Source organism: Trichomycterus rosablanca, chromosome 5 (assembly GCF_030014385.1).
Source record: "Trichomycterus rosablanca isolate fTriRos1 chromosome 5, fTriRos1.hap1, whole genome shotgun sequence".
In the NCBI taxonomy this organism is placed as follows: Eukaryota; Metazoa; Chordata; class Actinopteri; order Siluriformes; family Trichomycteridae; genus Trichomycterus; species Trichomycterus rosablanca.
Genome location: NC_085992.1, coordinates 44,398,958 through 44,421,585, shown reverse-complemented (window position 1 = coordinate 44,421,585; position 22,628 = coordinate 44,398,958). Strand labels below are relative to the sequence as shown.

General features: G+C 38.5%; 1 protein-coding gene across 1 annotated transcript; it reads left to right on the top strand.

Moving 5' to 3' along the window:
* Positions 1-835: 835 nt before the first annotated feature.
* Positions 836-22,101, top strand: si:dkey-191g9.5 (rap1 GTPase-GDP dissociation stimulator 1-B). The gene is made up of 14 exons (XM_062995267.1): positions 836-848; positions 3,787-3,891; positions 5,883-6,005; positions 6,751-6,876; positions 8,302-8,430; positions 9,968-10,093; positions 12,064-12,207; positions 12,351-12,482; positions 12,573-12,707; positions 13,210-13,335; positions 17,343-17,482; positions 19,156-19,282; positions 20,045-20,173; positions 21,590-22,101. Exons 1-14 carry the CDS (start codon positions 836-838, stop codon positions 21,715-21,717), a joined length of 1,683 nt encoding a protein of 560 aa, XP_062851337.1. The 3' UTR covers positions 21,718-22,101.
* Positions 22,102-22,628: the final 527 nt, after the last annotated feature.

Here is a 22,628-nt window from a genome sequence, read left to right as displayed (position 1 = left end):
TTTATTTGTCATTTATACATATACAGATGTACAGTACAACGAAATTCTTTCTTCGCGTATCCCAGCTTGTTTGGAAGCTGGGGTCAGAGTGCAGGGTCAGCCATTGTACGGCGCCCCTGGAGCACAGAGGGTTAAGGGCCTTGCTCAAGGGCCCAACAGTGGCTCAAAGGATGAAGAGGTTTTTAAAGTCTGATGAATAAATGAACACATATAATTGTATTTAGTTAGTCTTTACTGCTGAGTTTGAGATGCCAGTACAGACAGCAGGCCTTATATAATTTTCTATATTTGCTGCTAATTTAGATTGGAGCGGAAACCTAATAAAATGGAATGCCAAATTGGCTCAGGCTTACAGTTTGACGTCTCCAGAGTCTTCTGCAGGCTAATTGTTAACTGATGAGCTTTGCACAGCTTTAGGATTTAGAGCAAATCACGAATAGCACTAGAGGCTGGCAGAGCCTTCCTGCCAATGAGAGGATGAGGGATGGTGGGGGGATTGCAAAAGAGTGAGAGAGTGAGTGTGTGGCATAGACACAGTGAATGGAAATGGAAAGGGAAGCAGATTGAGGGAGTAAAGATAGGAAGATAATGAAGTGATGTTCAACCATGCATTAATGAAAACGATCAATGCAGGAGACAGATGAGTGCTGACTCAAGACAATCTGGAGGCTGAAGTGTGAAGCCTGTTGTCTTGCCTGAACAAGGACTGCCTCTGTCGTCACACACACACACACACACACACACACACACACACACACACACACACACACAAATCATTACACAGCTGCGAAGAGATACAGGGAGACACTGTGAAGCACCCTGTCTACTATCCGCCATGGCAGATTTGGGTAAGTACCTACGCATCTCCTCTGCACCCCTTCATTCTTTTCCATATCACATCATTCCATCTTAATATGATCAGACATCCCAGGACGTCTTGTGTTGTGCGTGAATTGCTGCAGGTAAAATGTAGACTGTTTGTGCTATTCTGATCACATTTATAGGTCTGCTCTAAAATGTCACGAGTTCCACAAGTGGATGTCATAGGGTCTCATCTCTGAGCACCACACCCTAGGGTGAACTGGGACTTAATCCCCTGTCTGGGACTGTTTAATCTGGCTCATGCTGGGAACTGGGCTGCCTGAGCTAATTAAAGCTTCAGGGTTCTCTGTCATTCAATGTTACTCTCTAACTTATAGTTATAGTTAGATATTTGTATACAGAAGAGGCTTCGATTTAGGATTTGTGGTGAGATTCTTATGAAAGTGATGGGTTATTGTACTAAGAGACTAGATCCTAATACCGCTATGTTTTGTATTTCTATTTTCACTCTTCTTACCAGAGATTATTAAGTGATTACTCTCCCTCTCCCTTAATCTTTACTAGCTCTGGCTGTCTTATATTCTAAACAAAACAAAGGATTAGAAATGCATTAATTTACTTTATTTATTAATTCAGTTTTTACTATTTAAATTTTGATCAGGGTTGCATTGAGTCCAACACTGTTAGCAACATACACCGATTAGGCATAACATAATGACCACCTTCCTAATATTGTGTAGGTTCCCCTTTTGCTGCCAAAACCGCCCTGCAACTGTGATGCACAGTGTATTCTGACACCTTCCTATCAGAACCAGCATTAACTTCTTCAGCAATATGAGCTACAGTAGCTCGTCTGTTGGATCGGACCACACGGGCCAGCCTTCACTCCCTACATGCATCAATGAGCCTTGGCCGCCCATGACCCTGTCACTGGTTTACCACTGTTCCTTCCTTGGGCCACTTTTAATAGATACTGACCATTGCAGACCAGGAACACCCCACAAGAGCTGCAGTTTTGGAGATGCTCTGACCCAGTCGTCTAGCCATCACAATTTGGCCCTGGTCAAACTCGCTCAAATCCTTTTTTCCTGCTTCCAAGAAAACCTCGTAACCAGGTGGGAATCAAGATTACTTGGTTAGAAAACATGTCAAAATCTCCACAGACAGTGACTGAGAGTGAGAATCAAAATCAGGTCCCCAGGACCATAATTAAATTGACTCTTTCCTGTTCTTTTGTTAGCACAGGAAAAGGTGTCAATATTGTTTAGGTTAGAAATAAGCCTATGAGGCTCAGATTTTGACTTGTACTAATGAGTAACGTTTAAACAGTATGAAAGTATTTTGACACTTTGTCGCAGCAGTCCAAACTGTATTTAGATGCTTTAAATTATCTTTGACATGTATCTAGAACTCAACTGGAGTCCACCCGTTGCAAATACAGGGTAAGCTTGGGACTGTAGAGGCAACTTACTCTGCATTGCCATGACTAAAAACAAAACCATAAAGTCCAAGAAAGTGTCTGTGGATCTTCATAATCAAACTGTGGCACAAACCAGGCAAGAATATAAAATAATATCTACGACTTTGTGTGCTTACAGGATGACAGTCGCCTCAGTAATTTTTAAATAAAAGTAGATTGGCAGAACCTCAAACCTTCCTAGAGATGCTAAAATTTGGCATCCATGCAAGAAGGGCATTGGTCAGGGAAGTTAGAATGGTCACTCAGATAGGAGAACCTGTTGGACAGACAATCATTTTTGAAGTACTTTATAAATCAACTTTTATGGTAGAGTGGCAGAATGGAAGTCATTGTAAAAAGCAAATGATGACTAAAGTTTGCTGACATGCTAACGACATGTTAAGGACTCAACATGAAGTCAGATAAGACAAAACAATAACTCTTTATGTAGAATGAGAACGTCAATGTCCAGCAAAAAACTGCAGATCATGTGGATACAATCCTTACAGTGAAATATGGATTCATTCAGGGGAAGGAAATTGGTAAGAATAGAGAGATTGATGAATGCAGACAAATACAGGAACATCTACAAAGAAAACCTCCTCCAGAGCACATGCAAATTCAAACTAAGGCGACAGTTTACCTTTCAACAACCAAAACAACAATTAAGTGACTTTGGGGCAAGTTTTGAAGTATACTTGAGTGGCCCCATTGAATATCTATGGATTCATTTAATCCAATGAAGAATGGAATAAACTGCCCAAATCTAGGTGTGCAAAGCTATTACAGACGTATCAATGAAGAGTTTGTCTCCACAGTCAAGCATGGAGGTGGGTCAGTGATGATGGGCATGTTTTTCTGCTGCAGGAACTGGCAAACCTGACTGTGTGAGTGGCATCATGAATTAATAGAAACACCAAGGCATTTTGAGGAGGATTGTTCTGCCTTCTGTGGTGAAATGAAAGCAGCTGCACCATGAACGCCTCAAACTTCAATGAGCTGGAAGCTTTTGCACAAGAAGAAAGGGCAAAAATTCCACAGAAGAGGCATCAACAGTATTAGAAATCACTTATTAGATGTTATAAAGCCAAAAGGCAGTTCCACCAAGTACTGAGGCTGAGGGTTGAAAAAGTGCACATGGACATTTGTCAAAAGAACTAGATATTTTCCATTAAAAATCTACAAAGTTAAAAAAAATGCTTGTATATATCAGTAAATATTCCTTTTATGTTAACACACCGGTATAGCTTTGCAATGGTTGCAGATGGATCATCTTTCTCCAATGCCCTGATAATGCCTCATTTCTCTACACCTCACCCTAACTCTCTTAAGTTAAGAGAGTTGAATGTTTCCAATTGCAACTGTAAATGTGACAAATATGCAAAAACAGAAAAGCAAATATATTTTTTACAGCACTGTAGATGAAGCCGACTTGGATAGTATGATGTTGTACAAGTCATTGTCCGAATGTAAAAAATGTCTAATTTTCTATATGCATGTTTCAGACTCTCTGGCTGAGGCCCTAAATGCCATTACTGTCAGCACAGAACTTGTAGAGGAGGAGCTAAAGCCTCATCTGGACACTATGCTAAACCTTCTTCTGGAGAAAAGTAAGTTACCATATTAAGATCCATACATTTATTCATGCTTTTGTCCAGCCATTTGTCCAAACACTCCTTAATCAATCTACTTTTTAACATACATTTATATGTATGTTAATTAACCTATCAATTTAACTAAATGTTTTCTGTTCTTTTGTCAGCACATGAAATTGTGTCAAAATTGTATTTGTTTAGAAATGAGCTTATGAGGCTCAGACTTTCATCTGGATTGAAGTTTAAATGGTATCTAATTATCTCAGTCCTTGCCATCCAGCCACCTAACAATAAAAGATCCATTTATCCATCCATCCATCCATCCATATTATTTCATTCTATCCTATTACATCCTATTTCATCCATCCTATTCCATCCATCCTATTTCATCCATCAATCCATCCATCCATCAATCCCATTTCATCCATCTGTCCATCTTAACAGGTGATATAATGTAATGATCCACCAATATGATCGTTAAAGAAGGAAATATATAAGCGAGAATCAAAATGAGAGAAAAGACAGATAATCCACATACAAATCTGTCAGTAAGAGGAGACAAAATGATGAGAATCAGAAATAAATAAAAGCAAATATATCCCATAAGAAATATGACAGATGTCAGTATGCATTAAGGGTGTTAATCTTATCTGATGTTTCCTGCCCCTATTTGTGCACTTTCATCTAGTGCAAATTCCTGCTTGTCAAATTCTTAGCAATTTAACTTTGCTAACACATCTAAAAATGGAAAAAGACTCCCCCAAAAGAACACAATGTAAATGTTGCTATGGCAGCGAGGCTTGTTCTGACAGCCTGACCTGCCTCCTGGGTGGGATGAAGTTTCTCTTTCAGGCCGCCCACACTAATGAGAGATTCCCCTCTGCTGAAGTTTAAGGGGGTTTACCTTCTTAGCAAAGCAAGGCCAAATCTCTTGCAGTCATTTCAGCAAAATGGGCTAGAAAATGTAAAAAAAGGGAGTAAGATAAAATCTGAGGAAAGACAGAGAGAGTTCCTTCTTCTTCTTCTTCTTTCGGCTTTTCCCTTTTCAGGGGTCGCCACAGCGAGTCATCCTCCTCCATCTCACTCTGTCCACTGCGTCCTCTGTCCTCACCCCAACTACTTCTATGTCCTAACTGCATCCATATATCTCCTCCTTGGCCTTCCTCTTTGTCTTTTTCCTGGCAGCTGCATTTCTAACATCCTTCTACCAATATACCCGCTGTCCCTCCTCTGGACATGTCCAAACCATCTCAGTCTGGCCTCTCTAACTTTATCTCCTAGTTGTTTAATCTGTGCTGTACCTCTGATTATCTCATTCCTAACCTTATCCATCCTTGTCACTCCCAAGGAGAACCTCAACATCTTCAGTTCTGCCACTTCCAGTTCTTTCTCCTGTCTTTTTGTCAATGCCACTGTCTCCAAACCATACAACATAGCTGGTCTCACCACTGTCTTGTAAACTTTTCCTTTGACCTTTGCTGTCACCCTTTTGTCACAAATCACTCCTGAAACTTTTCTCCATCCACTCCATCCTGCCTGGACTCTCTTCTTGACCTCTTTACCACACTCCCCATTTTCCTGGACAGTCGACCCTAAGTACTTGAAGTCCTTCACCTTTGTGACTTCTGCTCCTTGTAGCCTCACTATTCCACCTGTCTCTCTCCCATTCACACACATGTATTCTGTCTTGCTACGGCTGACTTTCATTCCTCTTCTTTCAAGTGCATATCTCCACCTCTCCAAGTTATCTTCCACCTGTTCTCACCACAGATCACAATATCATCTGCAAACATCAGAGTTCCTATTGATATAATAACATGCTGAACACCTTTAAGCCAAGTTTTCAAGATTTCTGCATTCTCTTATTACACATTAAATTACATCTAACATCTCATACATCTTCAACCCTCAGTCTTGTTATGTCTTATACACACACATACACACACATAACAACAACAACAACATATGCATGTATTATAGCACACACATATTTTCTCTTTCTTCAGAAAAAGGCGCTGCAGAGCAGATTGCCTCCAGTGGAATACTGCCCACATTGGCTCAGACTCTGCAGCAGAAGGGCTCCCTTACATCTCAGGTTACACTGCTGGTGGCCGAGATAGCCAGAGAAGGTAATGCAACAATTGTTTATGTTTGTAAACAAAGACAAATACAGTTTTTAAAAATACGTTTTAAAAATAACAGCTAAATTAATGTGTTAACATGGCTTACTTTTAAAGTAAGACTTGTAGGGTGCTCAGGTGGCACAGCAGTCTAACGCACTAGCACAACACTGCTGATATCCGAGTTCGAATCTCAGTTCGAATTGCAGCTATCGACCTGCCAAGCACCTACAACGACACGACTGGCTTTGTATGGAAAAAAAAAATACTTTATGCTACCAATTGCACAAGCAACTGTACAAAGACATACAATGTCACAGGACAGTCATAAAGAAGTTTTGTGGGCGCTCAGGTGATGCAGCGGTAAAACATGCAGGCACACCAGAGCTGACATTTTATTAATGCACACAAAGTGTGCAAAAATTAATGTTCGGTTTTCTCATGAACCAAACCGGTTAGGTAAATGCAACAAAACCGTACAGTTGGACAATATTTATCATTGATAAGGTTTTGGAAACATTTAGTACACTATTTATAGGTTGTGGCTTAAACATAAAACTATAAATGTATTTTTACATTTGTGTTTAGAAGTTTTTTTTTTATTGATAATGTCTGTTTTACTCACCCTGTTGTTTAATGGCCAGCTTTACTTAAATTTTGTTCACACTGTTCACTTTAAAATCACTGAATGTATTCCTAATGTATTGAGACCTTGCTGATAACTGAAGGTTCATTGATATTCGATGGTTGATAGCTGCTGTGAGAGAGAGGTGTATCAAGGCAGGCCTGGTATCTGCTCTGGTGCCTCTACTGAACAGTACAGACCAAGAACTGCTGCTGCATACTGGCCGTGCCATTGGACGCATCTGCTTTGACAACAGTGAGTACAACTGATAAAAAAGCTTTTGTTTAAAATTGAACAAAGAGAAGCAGTCACAGCATTTACAGAGAAACAGCAAAGTCAGCAAACGTAGTTTAAAATGCAAATACAAACCCCTTTTCTGAAAAGCTGGGACATACATAATTTTTTATCTTTTAATTAACTAAGTTGGGACTGGGCAAAAAAAGTTTATAAAACAGAGTAAAAAACATTTATAGAATATTTATAGAATGTTACACCATTATAAAAGTTACACAGTTTCCACAATATCCAGGTAAATTGGTAACATATGAGGGCATCATTGTGTAGAGAGGAGGATCCACCAAAGACAAATGGCTTACTCACATGACATACTAAACTCTGTGAGAGAATTGTCAATTAGATCAAAAAGAATCTACTGTACATGTTGTAAAAAGGTTTAGGGAATCTGGACAGATCTCAATCCAAGTAAGGCAATGTCGAAAACCACTGAAAAGCGCATGACCTTCAAATAGACGTTATCATCTATTGTGATAAACATAACCAAATGGGATCAAGGGTACTCCTGAAAACCTTTGACATTTAAGATGGTCAGTCACTGCACAGTCAACCTGAAACTGTGTTATTTAAAGAAATTTACAGTGGGCAGTGGAAACATGTGTTGTGGTCAGATGAGTCTGGGTTTCAGCTTTTTTTCTGAAAAATGGACATCAGGTGTTCCATGCCAAAAACAAAAAAGACCATTCAGACATTCAGCAAAAGGTGCAAAAGCCAACATCTGTTATGGTATGGGGTGCCCATGGATGGGTGACTTGCATATGTTTCAAAATACAGTTAACGCAGAGGCATATATGAGATTTTAGATAGACATATGCTGTGGCTTTGTAGACAGAAAGGGTTGGTGCTTGACTGGTCTGCCTGCAGTCCAGATATGTCTGCTATTGAAAGTGTATGGCGTATCGTGATGAGGAAAAACAGACCATGGACTTTTGAGAATCTAAAGTCTTGTATGGGCAAAAGTAACACTTGCAAAACTGCAAAATTAGTATTTTTAGTTTCCAAACCACTAAAAGTGTCATTCAAAGGAAAGGTGATGGAACACAGGGGTAATCCTGTCATTGTTCCAACTAAATTTATTTACATATACAAAAAACAAAGAAACCAATATACAATATACAAAAGAAACCATTTAAATAAGGTTTTATAAGAATTAACAAATCACACATTCTTTATTTTTATTGCATTTTGACTTTTCTGGAAAGGATTTGTATTATTCAATCTCTCAATGTTTTATTCTTTACTTGATTACTGACGCATTTTCTTTCCACCTTGTGCCCTTCTCTCCTCTCTGCTCCCACACACATCTTCTATTACTTTTTTTAAAAAATATTGTGTTTCTAATTTATTTTCATTTTTCAAACGTCTGCTTTTCTTTCTATCCTCTAGCTGAGCAGCAGACTGAGCTGGTGAGGAGTGGTGTTATACCCAGGCTGGTTGCTATTATGCACCAGTATCCTGAGAATGATCCACTGGTCAATGTCTGTCTTTTGGCCTTGTGCAACCTCGCTGATATGGGTAAGCAGATGTGTTTAAGATACTTATTTTTTACTCAGTCTTTCGGGTCAACAAACTACAAACTACCAAGCTACCAAACTACCTTCAAGGTCTAATCAAACCCTGCTCTGTACCATGAAACCTCCGAGCCACTAGTCTCACTCAACTTAATTTTCCACCCAGGACTCGCGGAAGACGAGCATCAAGGCTTTTCTCCGTACTTGCACCCAAGCGGTGGAACAAACTTCCTCTGTCTGTCCGAACATCTGAGTCTCTTGCTGTCTTCAAAAGACGATTAAAAACCTCCATCACCTCTTTACTAAGCACTTAAGCTGACATGTACTAACGCTCTTATTTAAAAAAAATTTGGGTTTTAACAGGGTTTCAGCAGATTTGTGTTCTTAACCTAGAGTAAGGTAATGTTTAGTATGGAAGCACTTCTGTAAGTCGCTCTGGATAAGAAAAATTTCGAAAATGTAAATGTACAAACCCCCCACTTCCAGAAAAGTTGGGACATTTTGTAAAATGCAATTAAAACACAATTCTGTCATTTGTTAATTCTATTGATTCCCATCTTAAATGATTTGGGAACTGAAGACTCTAATTGTTTGTTTTTCAAGTTAATTTTTTCCCATTCTTGCTAAAAGAATTTAGCTTATCAACAGTAGAAGATAGGACTGGACTGCAGGCAGGGCAGTCAATCAAACACACTCTGTGTCTACAAAGCCACGCTGTGGTATCGAGATAGTGCATACAAAATGAGATCAGGCATTTTCTTGCTGAAATATCTATGGACTTCATTAACTTGTTGACCAGCATCTTTGCAGGTTGTGTTGGTGCTGCTTAGTTCCAAGCTCACAGATACAGTATATTCCTCAGATTAATGTTTCTAAATCTTTTCAAAATTTTATGTGCGGTAGACGGTGAAAGACCTAAATTATTTGCAATCTTGCACTGAGAAATGTTCTTTTTAATTGATTGACAATTCTCTCATGAAGTCTGGCACAAAATGAGCCATGACCAATCTTTGCTTGCAAAGACTAAGCCATTGGTGGATTAGATCTTTTATATCCAATAATGATACATTTGCATGTTTCCAATTTACCTGCGTATTATGGATTATTTCAAAATGATGTGACTTAAATATTCTGTAAACTTTTCATTCTTATTTTGCATCTGTCCCAACTTCCAGGTGTGTTGCAGGCATCAAATTTAAAAATGTATTTATATTTACAAAATCAATATAATTGGTCAGACAAATATTAAAAGCCACTTATCTGTACTTTTGTCAGGTAAATAAAGATTCAACGGTATTAACACATCACAGATTCCTTTTTATATTTTTTCCACATAGTCTTGTCTTATTTCTTGCATTTTACAAAATGTCCCAGCTTTTACAGAAATGGGGTTTATAGCTCATCACCAGTAGTCAGACTGCTATAAACTATGGTTTTCCTCTAGAAATTATATAAATGTATGATTAAATATATAAATGTATGATATAAATGATATGTGATTAAATTCATTCTGCAGCTGGAGATTTTCTGTTTCTGTTTAGACTCAGCAAGAGAGGCCTTATCAGAGGTTGGTGTGTCTGATGTTTTAACTGCCCAGTTAAAGCGTGCCCCGGATGCAGAACGTCGTCATCTTATCCTGGAGGTGCTGGGATCACTGGGAGAAAGTGGTACAGGCACATTTGCTACTTAACTGTTTCTGAACATAACTACCACTTACTTCTTAAATGGCTGGTATTACCTATGTTACAGTGTGAACAATGTGAGCAACCCCCAAGATTTCACTATACAAACAGTTATTAAATACAATGGTCTCTTTCTCAATTAATAAAATAGATGTACCTGATGTAAGAAGATTGCCCTTCACCTTACCCCAAAAAATTTTTTAATTGAAAGTTGCTGTAGTGCAGGTGTATTTGCAATAAGTACAGTCAAATGTACTAGTCTACTTATATATGGGTGATTCTTCAATTGCGGGCTCTTTTTACCATCTTAACTTTTGAAAAATAAAATTAGTAATAATTTAGTTTTAATTATGTCAAAATAATGCTTACATGCTTTAGAGCAAAGACTTCATGATGGCTACAATTGAGCTTATATAGAATTTTAATAATTCATATTTATTTGCGAAGTGGCATAGCAAAATGTCATTATGTGTTGGTAATGACGTGTTGCGGTAATGACAATTTTTACTTTTTTTAAGAAAAAAACTAGATAGGTCATGGATTTGCTAAAGCTAGTCAACAGCTAGTACAAGATGCACTTTAAATACATGTAAATAATGTGTAAATTTCTGCCATATTGATGTAAATGGTAATGACGCTGAATAAATATACCCTATGATCAGGAGGAATACATGATTAAATTACTCACATTTCCAGACATTAAAATGTTAATCTTCTCTCATGGCTGGCATGTGCTTCCTTGCGAGTCTTTGTTTCCATGGTTACAACATAAACAAGTGTTACCAAATGATTCCCTACAGAAACCATACACTGTTGCGGTAATGACGATAATGCTGGGGACAGTAATATATTGCTCAAAAATATGCATAGGTTGTACAAATATGAAAATAAAATTACATATTGTTTCTTTTTAAGTTATTATAAAACTCATATTGTGATTTTTATAATGAATTGATCACTTTTTAGCATTTTATTAGAACAGAGAAGTTTTAAAGTCTGGGTTGGGGACAAGGCCAAAGTAGCAAAATATTGATGTGTAAATCATCATAAAAAATGGAAATCATAATTATTTTGGTATGCAATTTTTTTAGTGATGCAATGAATGATCTTTTTAATACCTAAAATATTTGTTTTGTAATAAAGTATTTTTAACACTAATTTATAACCTAGGGACGTAAAAGTTCCCCCAATTGAAGAATCACCCATATATTGTGTCATACTGCCTTGGAAACACAACCAAGTGAGGGTTCCACTGCAAAGTCCTGCTTATTTAACACACAAGCTTAAATGTGGAGCAGCCAATCCACTTACTGTCTTGTTTGAACAGGTAATCAGAGGTAACCGATAACATTACCTGCTTCACTACTGTGCAACTCCTGCAACTGACCATGAATTGCTTACAAAAATGCACTGCATTTCATCATACACTAATACTAGTGCCACACACACCATGCCACTGCTGTGCTATTTGGCAATGCTTAATAGTATCTGGCTTGTGGTGATCCTCTGGTGGTCCCTTTTAACTGATGGATAGGGTAATTCATATTTTAGTACAATTAATTTAAAACAAAAATGGAGAATTCTGGATAGGATAGGATATCACAACTGATAAAGAATGCAGCACAGCTTCAGGCTCTTGGATTTGGGTTTAAAACTTGTATCCTGTCACTGTCTGTGAGGAGTTTCTCACCTCCCTTCCCACCTCCTAAAACATGCCATATTTTGGTTTGGCTACTTTAATTTGCCCTTAGTTGTAAGTGAGAGTATATAACACCCTGAATTACACTGGCACCCTCTCAAGGTGTATTCAGACACTGCTTTAAATGTTTTACTTATCTCACCACAACCCTAATCAGAAAAAAAGCCGTTACTGTAGATGATGAAGAATTCTTATATGAGGTGCGTCCAAAACGTTTACTAATAAAGGTGTACCTATGTGTGTTTTTATGCCTCAGATGCACTAAAGCTCCAGTTTGTAGAGGGTGGGGTACCTGAAGCTCTTGCTGAGATGATTCAGGAATTGCAGGGTGACTCTGATCCTCATGATCTGTGCAGTATAAAAATCGCTTCCAACCTTATAGTGACACTCCTATTGGGTGGTAAGTGTGTGGGAAAATTCAGGACCAAACCAAGATCTTCAGGGCCCATGCTGCTGTGGCCAGATCTGCTGTTGTGATAATAATAATTGGTGATTAGCCTGATCCTGATCCTCAAAACAGAATGCTGACTGATTGTGTTTTAGATGAATCTATGCAGAAGTGTTTTGGAGAAGGAACAGGAACTGTGTATCAAAATGTTTTATCTTGGCTGAAATCCTCCAACACTCAGCTCCAGTTGTCTGGAGCACTGGCCATCGCCAACTTTGCTAGGAATGGTATGAAAATATCCTATTTCTTTTCACAACAACACATTTCAAGACTACTAGTGTTACAGCTGTTGTATCTATAGTGTTTTGCTTTTGCAGATAGTAATTGTGTAAAGATGATGGAACTTGGAGTGGTACCTTATATCCTGGATCTACTAGAGCATCATGTGGATGAGGGAGATGTATCTGTACAGCACGCAGGCCTGAGCGCTCTCAGAAACCTTGCTATACCAGGTACCATGAAGTTCATGTTCTGACATTACTGAATCATTTAGTACTTAGAATTTTAAATGCTTACTATTTACATCCCATATTAACTATAATGCCCTACAGTGTCTTATGTAGTGCACTAAAATCGCCCTTGACGATTCTTTAGTCTTTCACTATTGGATAATAAAAGTATTATGTCCACAAACTACATCACGAAATACATTAAATGACAAAATTGTAAACAACACTTTAACTACATGCTGTAACCACACAGTAATCCTGGACAGCAAGCAACTGGGTATCATTCAAACTAACAGCAGCTTGGTGGTTGTGTTTACATGCATTTATGTAACAAATCTGTAGGCACTTTGGACAAGAACTTTCATAACACAGATCCAAATTACATTTAAAAGAAAAAGGTTCTATTTACGGATATCAGGACACCTCTAACCAATCAATGTAATCCTTCTGAATCTAAGTACTTGTTAGAGTTGTGGAGACGTTATCATTTTCCCTCCTGTTGTAGCGTCTAATAAAGTGTGCATGCTGGAGAACGGCGTGATCGAGAGGATCAGGAGTCTTCTGCGCACCGACATGCCCCCTGTCCAGTTTAAGCTGCTGGGAACTCTGCGCATGATGGTGGACGGACAAGGTCAGAACATAAAGTGAATACAAAACATGCAGCCCCTGAAATGTAAGGAGAGACTAAGGTAAAATGATTTAATATTGCTGTATATATTATATATACACAGTACATTATGACATACTGCGAGGTAACTGACTGAACCCAAAAAAGTCTACAGTGTATCACAAAAGTGAGTACACCCCTCACATTTCTGCAGATATTTAAGTATATCTTTTCATGGGACAACACTGACAAAATGACACTTTGACACAATGAAAAGTAGTCTGTGTGCAGCTTATATAACAGTGTAAATTTATTCTTCCCTCAAAATAACTCAATATACAGCCATTAATGTCTAAACCACCTGCAACAAAAGTGAGTACACCCCTAAGAGACTACACCCCTAAATGTCCAAACTGAGCACTGCTTGTCATTTTCCCTCCAAAATGTCATGTGACTCGTTAGTGTTACTAGGTCTCAGGTGTGCATAGGGAGCAGGTGTGTTCAATTTAGTAGTACAGCTCTCACACTCTCTCATACTGGTCACTGAAAGTTCCAACATGGCACCTCATGGCAAAGAACTCTCTGAGGATCTTAAAAGACGAATTGTTGCGCTACATGAAGATGGCCAAGGCTACAAGAAGATTGCCAACACCCTGAAACTGAGCTGCAGCACAGTGGCCAAGATCATCCAGCGTTTTAAAAGAGCAGGGTCCACTCAGAACAGACCTCGCGTTGGTCGTCCAAAGAAGCTGAGTGCACGTGCTCAGCGTCACATCCAACTGCTGTCTTTGAAAGATAGGCGCAGGAGTGCTGTCAGCATTGCAGGGCAGTGTTCCAGCATGATAATGACCCCAAACACACCTCTAAGACGACCACTGCTTTATTGAAGAGGCTGAGGGTAAAGGTGATGGACTGGCCAAGCATGTCTCCAGACCTAAACCCAATAGAACATCTTTGGGGCATCCTCAAGCGGAAGGTGGAGGAGCGCAAAGTCTCGAATATCCGCCAGCTCCGTGATGTCGTCATGGAGGAGTGGAAAAGCATTCCAGTGGCAACCTGTGAAGCTCTGGTAAACTCCATGCCCAGGAGAGTTAAGGCAGTTCTGGGAAATAATGGTGGCCACACAAAATATTGACACTTCAGGAACTTTCACTAAGGGGTGTACTCACTTTTGTTGCCGGTGGTTTAGACATTAATGGCTGTATATTGAGTTATTTTGAGGGAAGAATAAATTTACACTGTTATATAAGCTGCACACAGACTACTTTTCATTGTGTCAAAGTGTCATTTTGTCAGTGTTGTCCCATGAAAAGATATACTTAAATATCTGCAGAAATGTGAGGGGTGTACTCACTTTTGTGATACACTGTATAAGTAAAAATGATAAATAGAAATAGATATTTTGGAATGTTTGCATTATCATTACATAAAATAACAAAGAAGGTGGTGATAAACACCATTATACCAAATATTTTCAGATATTGGTACACTACTTGTAATTCTAGCCTACAATAAACCAACTCTATACTTATTAATTTAAAACTAGAGAATGACAGCCCTACTACAACCCAAAACATGCAAAATCTGGATTAATTGCTCCAAATTGCCCCTGGTGTGTGTGAGTGATACCTACCTAACCACCCTGTACATGATCAGGCATAACTTTATGACCACCTTCCTAATATTGTGTTGGTACCCCTTTTGCTGCCAAAACAGCCCTGCAACTGTGATGCACTGTGTTGTTCTGACACCTTTCTATCAGAACCAGTATTAACTTCTTCAGCAATTTGAGCTTCAGTAGCTCGTCTGTTGGATCGCTCCCCATGTGCATCAATGAGCCTTGGCCGCCCATGACCCTGTCGCTGGTTTACCACTGTTTCATCCTTGGACCACTTTTGATAGATACTGACCACTGCAGACCGGGAACACCCCACAAGAGTTGCAGTTTTGGAGATGCTCTGACCCAGTCGTCTAGCCATCACAATTTGACCCTTGTCAAACTCGCTCAAATCATTTTTCCTGCTTCTAATACATCAACTTTGAGGATAAAATGTTCACTTGCTGCCTAATATATCCCACCCACTAACAGGTGCCGTGATGAAGAGATAATCAGTGTTATTCACTTCACCTGTTAGTGGTCATAATGTTATGCCTGAGCTGTGTATATACAGTATAAATGAATGACACTAAATTGAAATCAAAGAATTTGTGCTTATGTTTTGTATTTAATGTATTCTTCTGGGTCTAATTTTGATCAAAGCATCAAAGTGATTGTTTTATTGAGCAACACATCTTAAGCATGTAGCATTAATAATTTGTGATAATGGGTAATAATTTTTTCAAACAATATTTTTATATAAACAATACATGACTTTAACTAAGAAGAATAAAATGTCAATTTATGACCACTGATTATCTGTTTTTGCAATCACAAGTTACAAACAATGTTTATGTAAAAGAATTATGGTTATGGGTCTTTTTTACGACGGCGTATTAGGGCCATTGTAAAAATATTTGTAAGCTTTGATTTAGTAAAGTCGTATAAGTTTCGATTTTGAGATTAAAGTCGAAATATTATGAGAATAAAGTCGAAATATTATGAGAATAAAGTCGAAATATTATGAGAATAAAGTCTAAATGATTATGAGAATAAAGTCAAAATTTTTTCGAGATTAATGTCGAAATATTATGAGAATAAAGTCGAAATGATTATGAGAATAAAGTCGAAATGATTATGAGAATAAAGTCGATTTTTTTTCGAGATTAATGATGAAATATTATGAGAATAAAGTTGAAATGATTATGAGAATAATGTCAAATGATTATGAGAATAAAGTCGAAATGATTATGAGAATAAAGTCAAAAATTTTTCGAGATTAATGTCGAAATATTATGAGAATAAAGTTGAAATGATTATGAGAATAAAGTTGAAATTATTTCGAGATTAAAGTCAAAATGATTATAAGAATAAAGTGGAAATATTATGGCCAGAGAGTGTGCAGCCGTCATAGGCTTGTCAGTTCAGAGAAGCACGGGTCTCAGTACCTGGATCGGCACGCAAGCACCGAGGGCAGCTTATAATGAGTGTTACTGTGGTCACCCAATAACCCGCGATTATTTTTGGGTGGCTGTTTGTATATTGTACACTTCCATCCACATGACATAATGACTAAACATGTCAATGCAATCATTTATAGCGATGCCATACGACTTTAATCTATCATACGAGTCCATAAGGCTCGGTTGAAGTACTGCTGACGACGCGGACGCCGAGCACACCGTTGGTGCACATTCTTCTAAATAAACCCAGTTTATTGCAAAGTTATTTCATTGTCCTTATACTAATAACAAACTGGTGCTGATGTGCAGGAGATTGGGGATTTCTTTATTTGTGAGACCGATATGAAAGTATAACAAATCATGATCCCTCATTTTAACACAAGGAGGTTGCTACGGCCATAATATTTTGACTTTAATCTCATAATATTTTGACTTTAATCTCGAAATCGAAATTTATACGACTTTATTCTCAAAATTGAAACCTAAAAAAGTATTTTTCTTTAAAGTGACCCTAATACACCATCATACTTTTTTGACTCATAGTGTAGAAATGTATTTTGAACATTTATTGGCAGAATTAAACATCACAATGCATCCATTATAAGTGAGGGTTAGAATAAAAGAATTCAATTCTTCAAGTAAAGAGTAAATTGTGCATTACCAATGCCGAACATAGAGAATGAGCTAAAATACCACTGCAGTACCTTTATCTGTGAGAGCATTATCATTTACTATTCTTAAAAACAGGACTTGGGTTAAGATTGTTATGTGAAGCTATAATTGTGTCTTCACATGCATGCAGGAGCTACTAAAGCATGCACTTCCAAACAATAGAATTAATTCTACACACACAATTCATGTCATGAAAATTACTAGTTACATTCAAACTGTAGTACAGTAGGAGGAGTAAATCCTTCTTAAATATACTAATCACTCATGTGTGTACTTTCTCTGACGCGTGTGTGTGTTAGTGGAGGCAGCAACAGTGTTGGGGAAAGATGAGGAGTTACTGGCACGAGTTGTGGAGTGGTGCGAAGCAAAAGATCATTCTGGTGTCAAAGGAGAAGCAAATCGGCTTTTAGCAGCACTTATCAGACATAGTCGCTCCCTGGTGAGTAACTCATCAGATCATTTATTAGTTGGTTTGTTTGTAGGTTTTTAATAAATGGTGTTCACATGTTACTGGATACTATTCGAAGTCTTAGTAAAGATGCTATATTCATTACTAGGTTTCTAGGCAAAAATCACACTGATAGTAGTTTAAGACCCCCAAATAGGAGCATCACACATAAGTAGGGTCCTACTAAACTCCCAGGAAAATGTGCTTAATGTAATGGACATTCAAAAATCACAGATTTCACAGATTTTTAAAGAAAAGTGCCACATTTCACGCCAGTCAATAAATAACCCTCATAAATTGAAAGATAGAATAAATGGAAGCTACAATACACAGCACAGTTCACCTTATACCAAGTTTACACTACACGACTTTCCAAGTCGTCAGGTCGCTGTACAGTTTACACTACACAACTGGGTCTCTTGTAATCGGGAGTCTTTCAAGTCGGTGTGTATTTCACACTACATGACTGATCGGCGATAGGGGATTTCACACTACACCATCTATCACCAACTGGAATCGCAGATGAGCTTCTCTGGCCAAACTACGTTTTGTCACGAAAACACACGCAGAAAGTGACGAAAGGTTTAATGATACCACGTCCAAACAAGCACATCACCAAGTAGCGAGCGATCAAAGTTTGTGCGCTGATGTGCAGCGTAAAATCAAAGAAAAAAATAAATGAATCTGAGTGGATTTGGCTACACGAACAGCTTGGATTGTTCTATAGTGAGTTGGAGGTTAATAAATATTTTTGCAATGGTAAGGTCAAAAATACTGTGTGTGCTGATGTATTCTGATATAAACTATATTATGCCCCTGTCCCACCTTTTTACAACTCCTACCCCACGTTTCCCCTTACCCCGTATCTTGCGTTCTCATTGGCTGATCGACACCGCACTCATTGCCAGTCGGGCAACTCAGATTCAGATATCTGACATGCTAGAAATCTCGCTTCGGTCGCCGAGCGCTCGGCAATCACTCGGCGAGCTGTTTGGATCGAGTTGTTGAGTAGTTCACACATAGCAATTGAGAGCCGAGTTTTGATCGCTGAGCGAACGGCGAGTTGCTCACGAGCCGGCAAATCTAGCGCCGACCAGCCGCCGAGCGAAAATCAGGGCAAAAATCGTGTAGTGTGAACTAGGCATTAACGGTTGAATGTAAACCTAAAACATTCAGCAATGCTGCAAGGCTTCATGATTTGTCTCAAAGACAAAAATACTCATCCATATTTTGACATTATCCATATTTTGATATTTTGACATCATGCCCCCCCCAGCGGCCACAGAATCGGTTCGTTTTCCAAGCTCTGTTACCCCAGGTGTGTTTTTAGCTGCTTTAGACTAACCAATTTTCTTTAGGATTGCTGGGGCCGCCTCATAGTGCAAATTAACCAGTAAAAGTGGGGCACTTGAAAGCTACACGAATGAAAAATGTTACATTGCTCAACACAAACCTTACATTTTGAATTTCACAGCAAATTGCATATTACACAGGAAGAGGCTCATTTCACACTTCGTGGCATGATTTTCAGGGCTGTTAATTAGGTAGGGCCTTACACATGAGCATCAAATCTCTCATGCATAAGGTTCTAAACGACATAATACACTTTCAACCCCAAATAACTTCTGCTGTACCAATGACACATGCTCTTCTCTTCCTGACAGGAAGTAATCCTGGCTGTTATTAGAGCAAAAGGGGTACAACATCTCATCTGTATGGCGACTAGTGAACATGTCATTATGCAAAATGAGGCTTTGGTTGCTCTGGCAATTGCATCCGCAATAGATATTGGTAAGGTTGTGTTACCTGCTGTTTTATTTCTCTATTTATTTATGCATTTTCTCCCTTTTTCTCCTGATTTAGTGTAGTCAGTTTGTTTTCTGCTGCTGTTGATCCCTGACTGCATTCAAGGAGGGTATATTGCTGCTCACATGCCCTCTGACGAGTGCATAGTCCTAGCGGACCCATAACCAGGGTCCTTGCACAGTGTTTAAAGACCCCACCCACTTGGTCCGGTCATTTCCCCACCCAACAGACACAGTGGCCAATTTGTTTCTGCTGGAGACACTGCCAATTGTGTCTGCTAGATGTTGCCCAGCCGCCTGGGGTGTTCAGAATCAAAGTTATCAACTGTTTTAACAAAATTATTGCAACCAAATGAAGTACTTGGTTTGTTAAAATAAAGTATCATTACACTGAAGTATTATTACAACTTAGTACAGGACCACTGACTGTTTCCCACAAGCTATGAAGTTAGGAAAGCATTTGTTTGTTTATTTTAACTTTCAGCATTTTTCATCCACCTATCTGCCCCCCACATTTGTAGTGTATGGGTGATTAGTAAAGACTTACAATTTTGAATGTTTTTCCTACATTTTCCTAGACAGTAACTAATCGATCACTTTGCAGTGACAAATTGGAAAATGTTTAATGAACATGAACAAAGTAAGTCTTTAATTTGGCCCAACTGCCGGTTGTTGATCTAAAAGTGGTGTTTGGTTCTTACCTTCTTCTCATATTTGATATGTTCTCCACATGTACGTATTTACCCAGAGGTGGTAGAGGAGCCATTCCAGAATGCTGATCTGCTGTCCACTCTGCAGAAGATGCTGGAGGACCCTGTGGGAGCAGTGGAGGTCAAATTTAGCACACTTGGACTCATCTGCAGTTTGGCGAACTCCAGTCAGTAACTCACATTTCCTCCTTTACAATATCAGGTGAAGAAAGCAGATTATGCATGTTGATACTCAGATACTGAGATACTAGGCTGGGATGTCTGGGCTAGTTAACGTATTTAGCATTGTAAGATTAAATTGAGCAAAAAAGAACTACAAATGGTTATTTACTGCTTAGAAAGGCACACAAAAATGCTGCCTGTTTACTTCTTACAGCTCTGCACTTTTTTTGGTTTGTAAGTAATTACTGCAGGCATTAAGCCAATAATGTTTTCATACTGTATATGTGATAATGTTTGCAGCTCTATATGACTGGATAGCATAATTAGACAAAACAGCCAATATGTACACTCTTATATACTTGCTTTTTATTGACCTCTGTGAACAACAGTCAGAAAAGTGTTCCTCTTATTACCTGGTGAAAATGAGATCCTACAACAGTAGGATCAGAGCGACACTCTAGACTCCTATCCAAGCACTTTTAACACAATTAAGTGTGCTAAATGTGGAAAAATCTGAGTTTAGGATCTTAAGTTTGAGGCTCAGCAGAATTGAAACCAGATAATGTTTTTCCTTATTGCCACTGCAACTGTGATCTAGTATCAGTTTAAGGCATCACCACAAAAAGTTGGGAAAACACATAAGGCATAGTGTGATCCTATGTATGCATACGGTGCTCTGTGAGAATCCACTGCTGGTTGGTGTAAAGAAGTGGCCAAGATCTTTTGTTGAAGGAGGTGATGCATTTACGTACATTTACGGTGACTTACAGAAGAGCTTCCACAGTAAACATTTCCTCACTCTAGTATAAGTAGACAACAGTCCAAGGATACAAATCTGCTGAAACTGTTAAAGGTTAAGAATAAAGGTTGTTTTTTTTTTTTTTTTTTACAAAAATTCAACTGTATAAATTCGAGTTTTACATACAGTATATTGCATAACTACAGAGCAGTTATTAATGATGAGGATGGATTGAGTGTAAATAAACAAAATAAACAAATGGAGTGGAATTAAAAGTGCAGAAAGGTGCAGTTCCAAGTATGCAGTATATGGTACAGATTAAATATAGATTAAATATTAAATATAAAGTGATAAGTGACGAGTGCAAGGAAAGTTTGTTCCACCATTTGGGTGCTAGTACAGAAAAGGGGGGGGGGTCAAAAATGAAATGCAAAATAAGAATAAAGGGGGGGGGGGGTTCAAAAATGAAATGCAAAATAAGAAAGAATCAGTAAGGGATGAATACCTTTTACTGCACTGTAGTATGAAAAGGCATGAGCAGATTTTTACCAATTTCCAATTGCTCTTTTGTATTCTCTAGTATGCACATGTCCATAATCCTAAGATTTTATTTAAATCCTGGATCTCATTAAGCCTGTCTTCAATAATGTGCCTAAAAATGCCATTTGTGTCTCTCTGCCAGGGTCGCTGAAACAGCAGATGGACGCTCTGAACCTGAAGGACAGTCTGTCCAAGCTTTCTAATCACACCAGTACCAAGCTGGCCTCACAGGCAGACACAGTGATGGCTGTGCTGTCGGAGACTGGCTAGACCACCTGTTCAAGTTCTCTAATGATCGGAACTACTAAATATAAGCACACTGTGTGTCCACTTCATATACTACTTACAAATCATCCTACATTTCCAGACAAACTGAATTAACAATCTGCCCATCTGCAAGCTCAGTAGGAAACAGGGTGATGTATTTTAAACAAAGGGGCTTGATTTAGGCTAATAAACAACGTAACACTGTATGGCCTTTGGGCTTTTAGCTCATCTGTGAGTTCTTTGAGTTTAAGGAAACTGAAGGGATGCATAAATAAGGTCACCTTACAGCGTTCAGTCATAACATTGAAACCACTGAAGTAAATAGTATTTATTTTCTCAATACAAAGGCACTTGTCAATGAATGGAATTATTTAGGCAGCAAATGATCAATGTTGGAATCAGGAACAGTGGGCAAGTGTAAAGATCTTTGCGACTTTGACAAATGTGAAATTTTGATGGCTAGATGAATTAGCATCTCTAAAATTGCAGGTCTTAATTTGTGTTCCCAATATGCAGTGGTTAGTAAAAAACCAAAGTAAACCAAGGAGGGATAACCAGTAAACCAGTGACATGATAATAGGAGCCTAAGGCCCATTAATGTGCTTGGGCAGTGAAGGCTAGCCCATCTGGATCAGACCTACAGAAGTGCTACCGCACCACAAATTGCTACAATGGAAAGGAATCAGAATACAGTGGATTGCAGCATGCTACGTATGATGCTAAATAGTGCCAGATTGGTCAAAATGCTCATGCTAACCCCTGTCCACTGCCGAGAGCAACTTATATTGGGCATGCTAGCATAAGAAATGGGAGAAGGTGGCTTAGTCTGATGAATGACGTTTTCTTTGTCATCATGTGTGTGACCTAGGAAAGAGATTAATAATGACTCACTATGGGAATAAGGCAAGCTGGTG

Excerpts from the sequence above, each read along its gene's own strand:
- si:dkey-191g9.5 (XM_062995267.1), top strand. Across the intron at positions 10,094-12,063 it reads GGGATCACTGGGAGAAAGTG|ATGCACTAAAGCTCCAGTTT; the intron begins GTACAGGCACAT and ends TTTATGCCTCAG. Across the intron at positions 17,483-19,155 it reads TCAGACATAGTCGCTCCCTG|GAAGTAATCCTGGCTGTTAT; the intron begins GTGAGTAACTCA and ends TCTTCCTGACAG.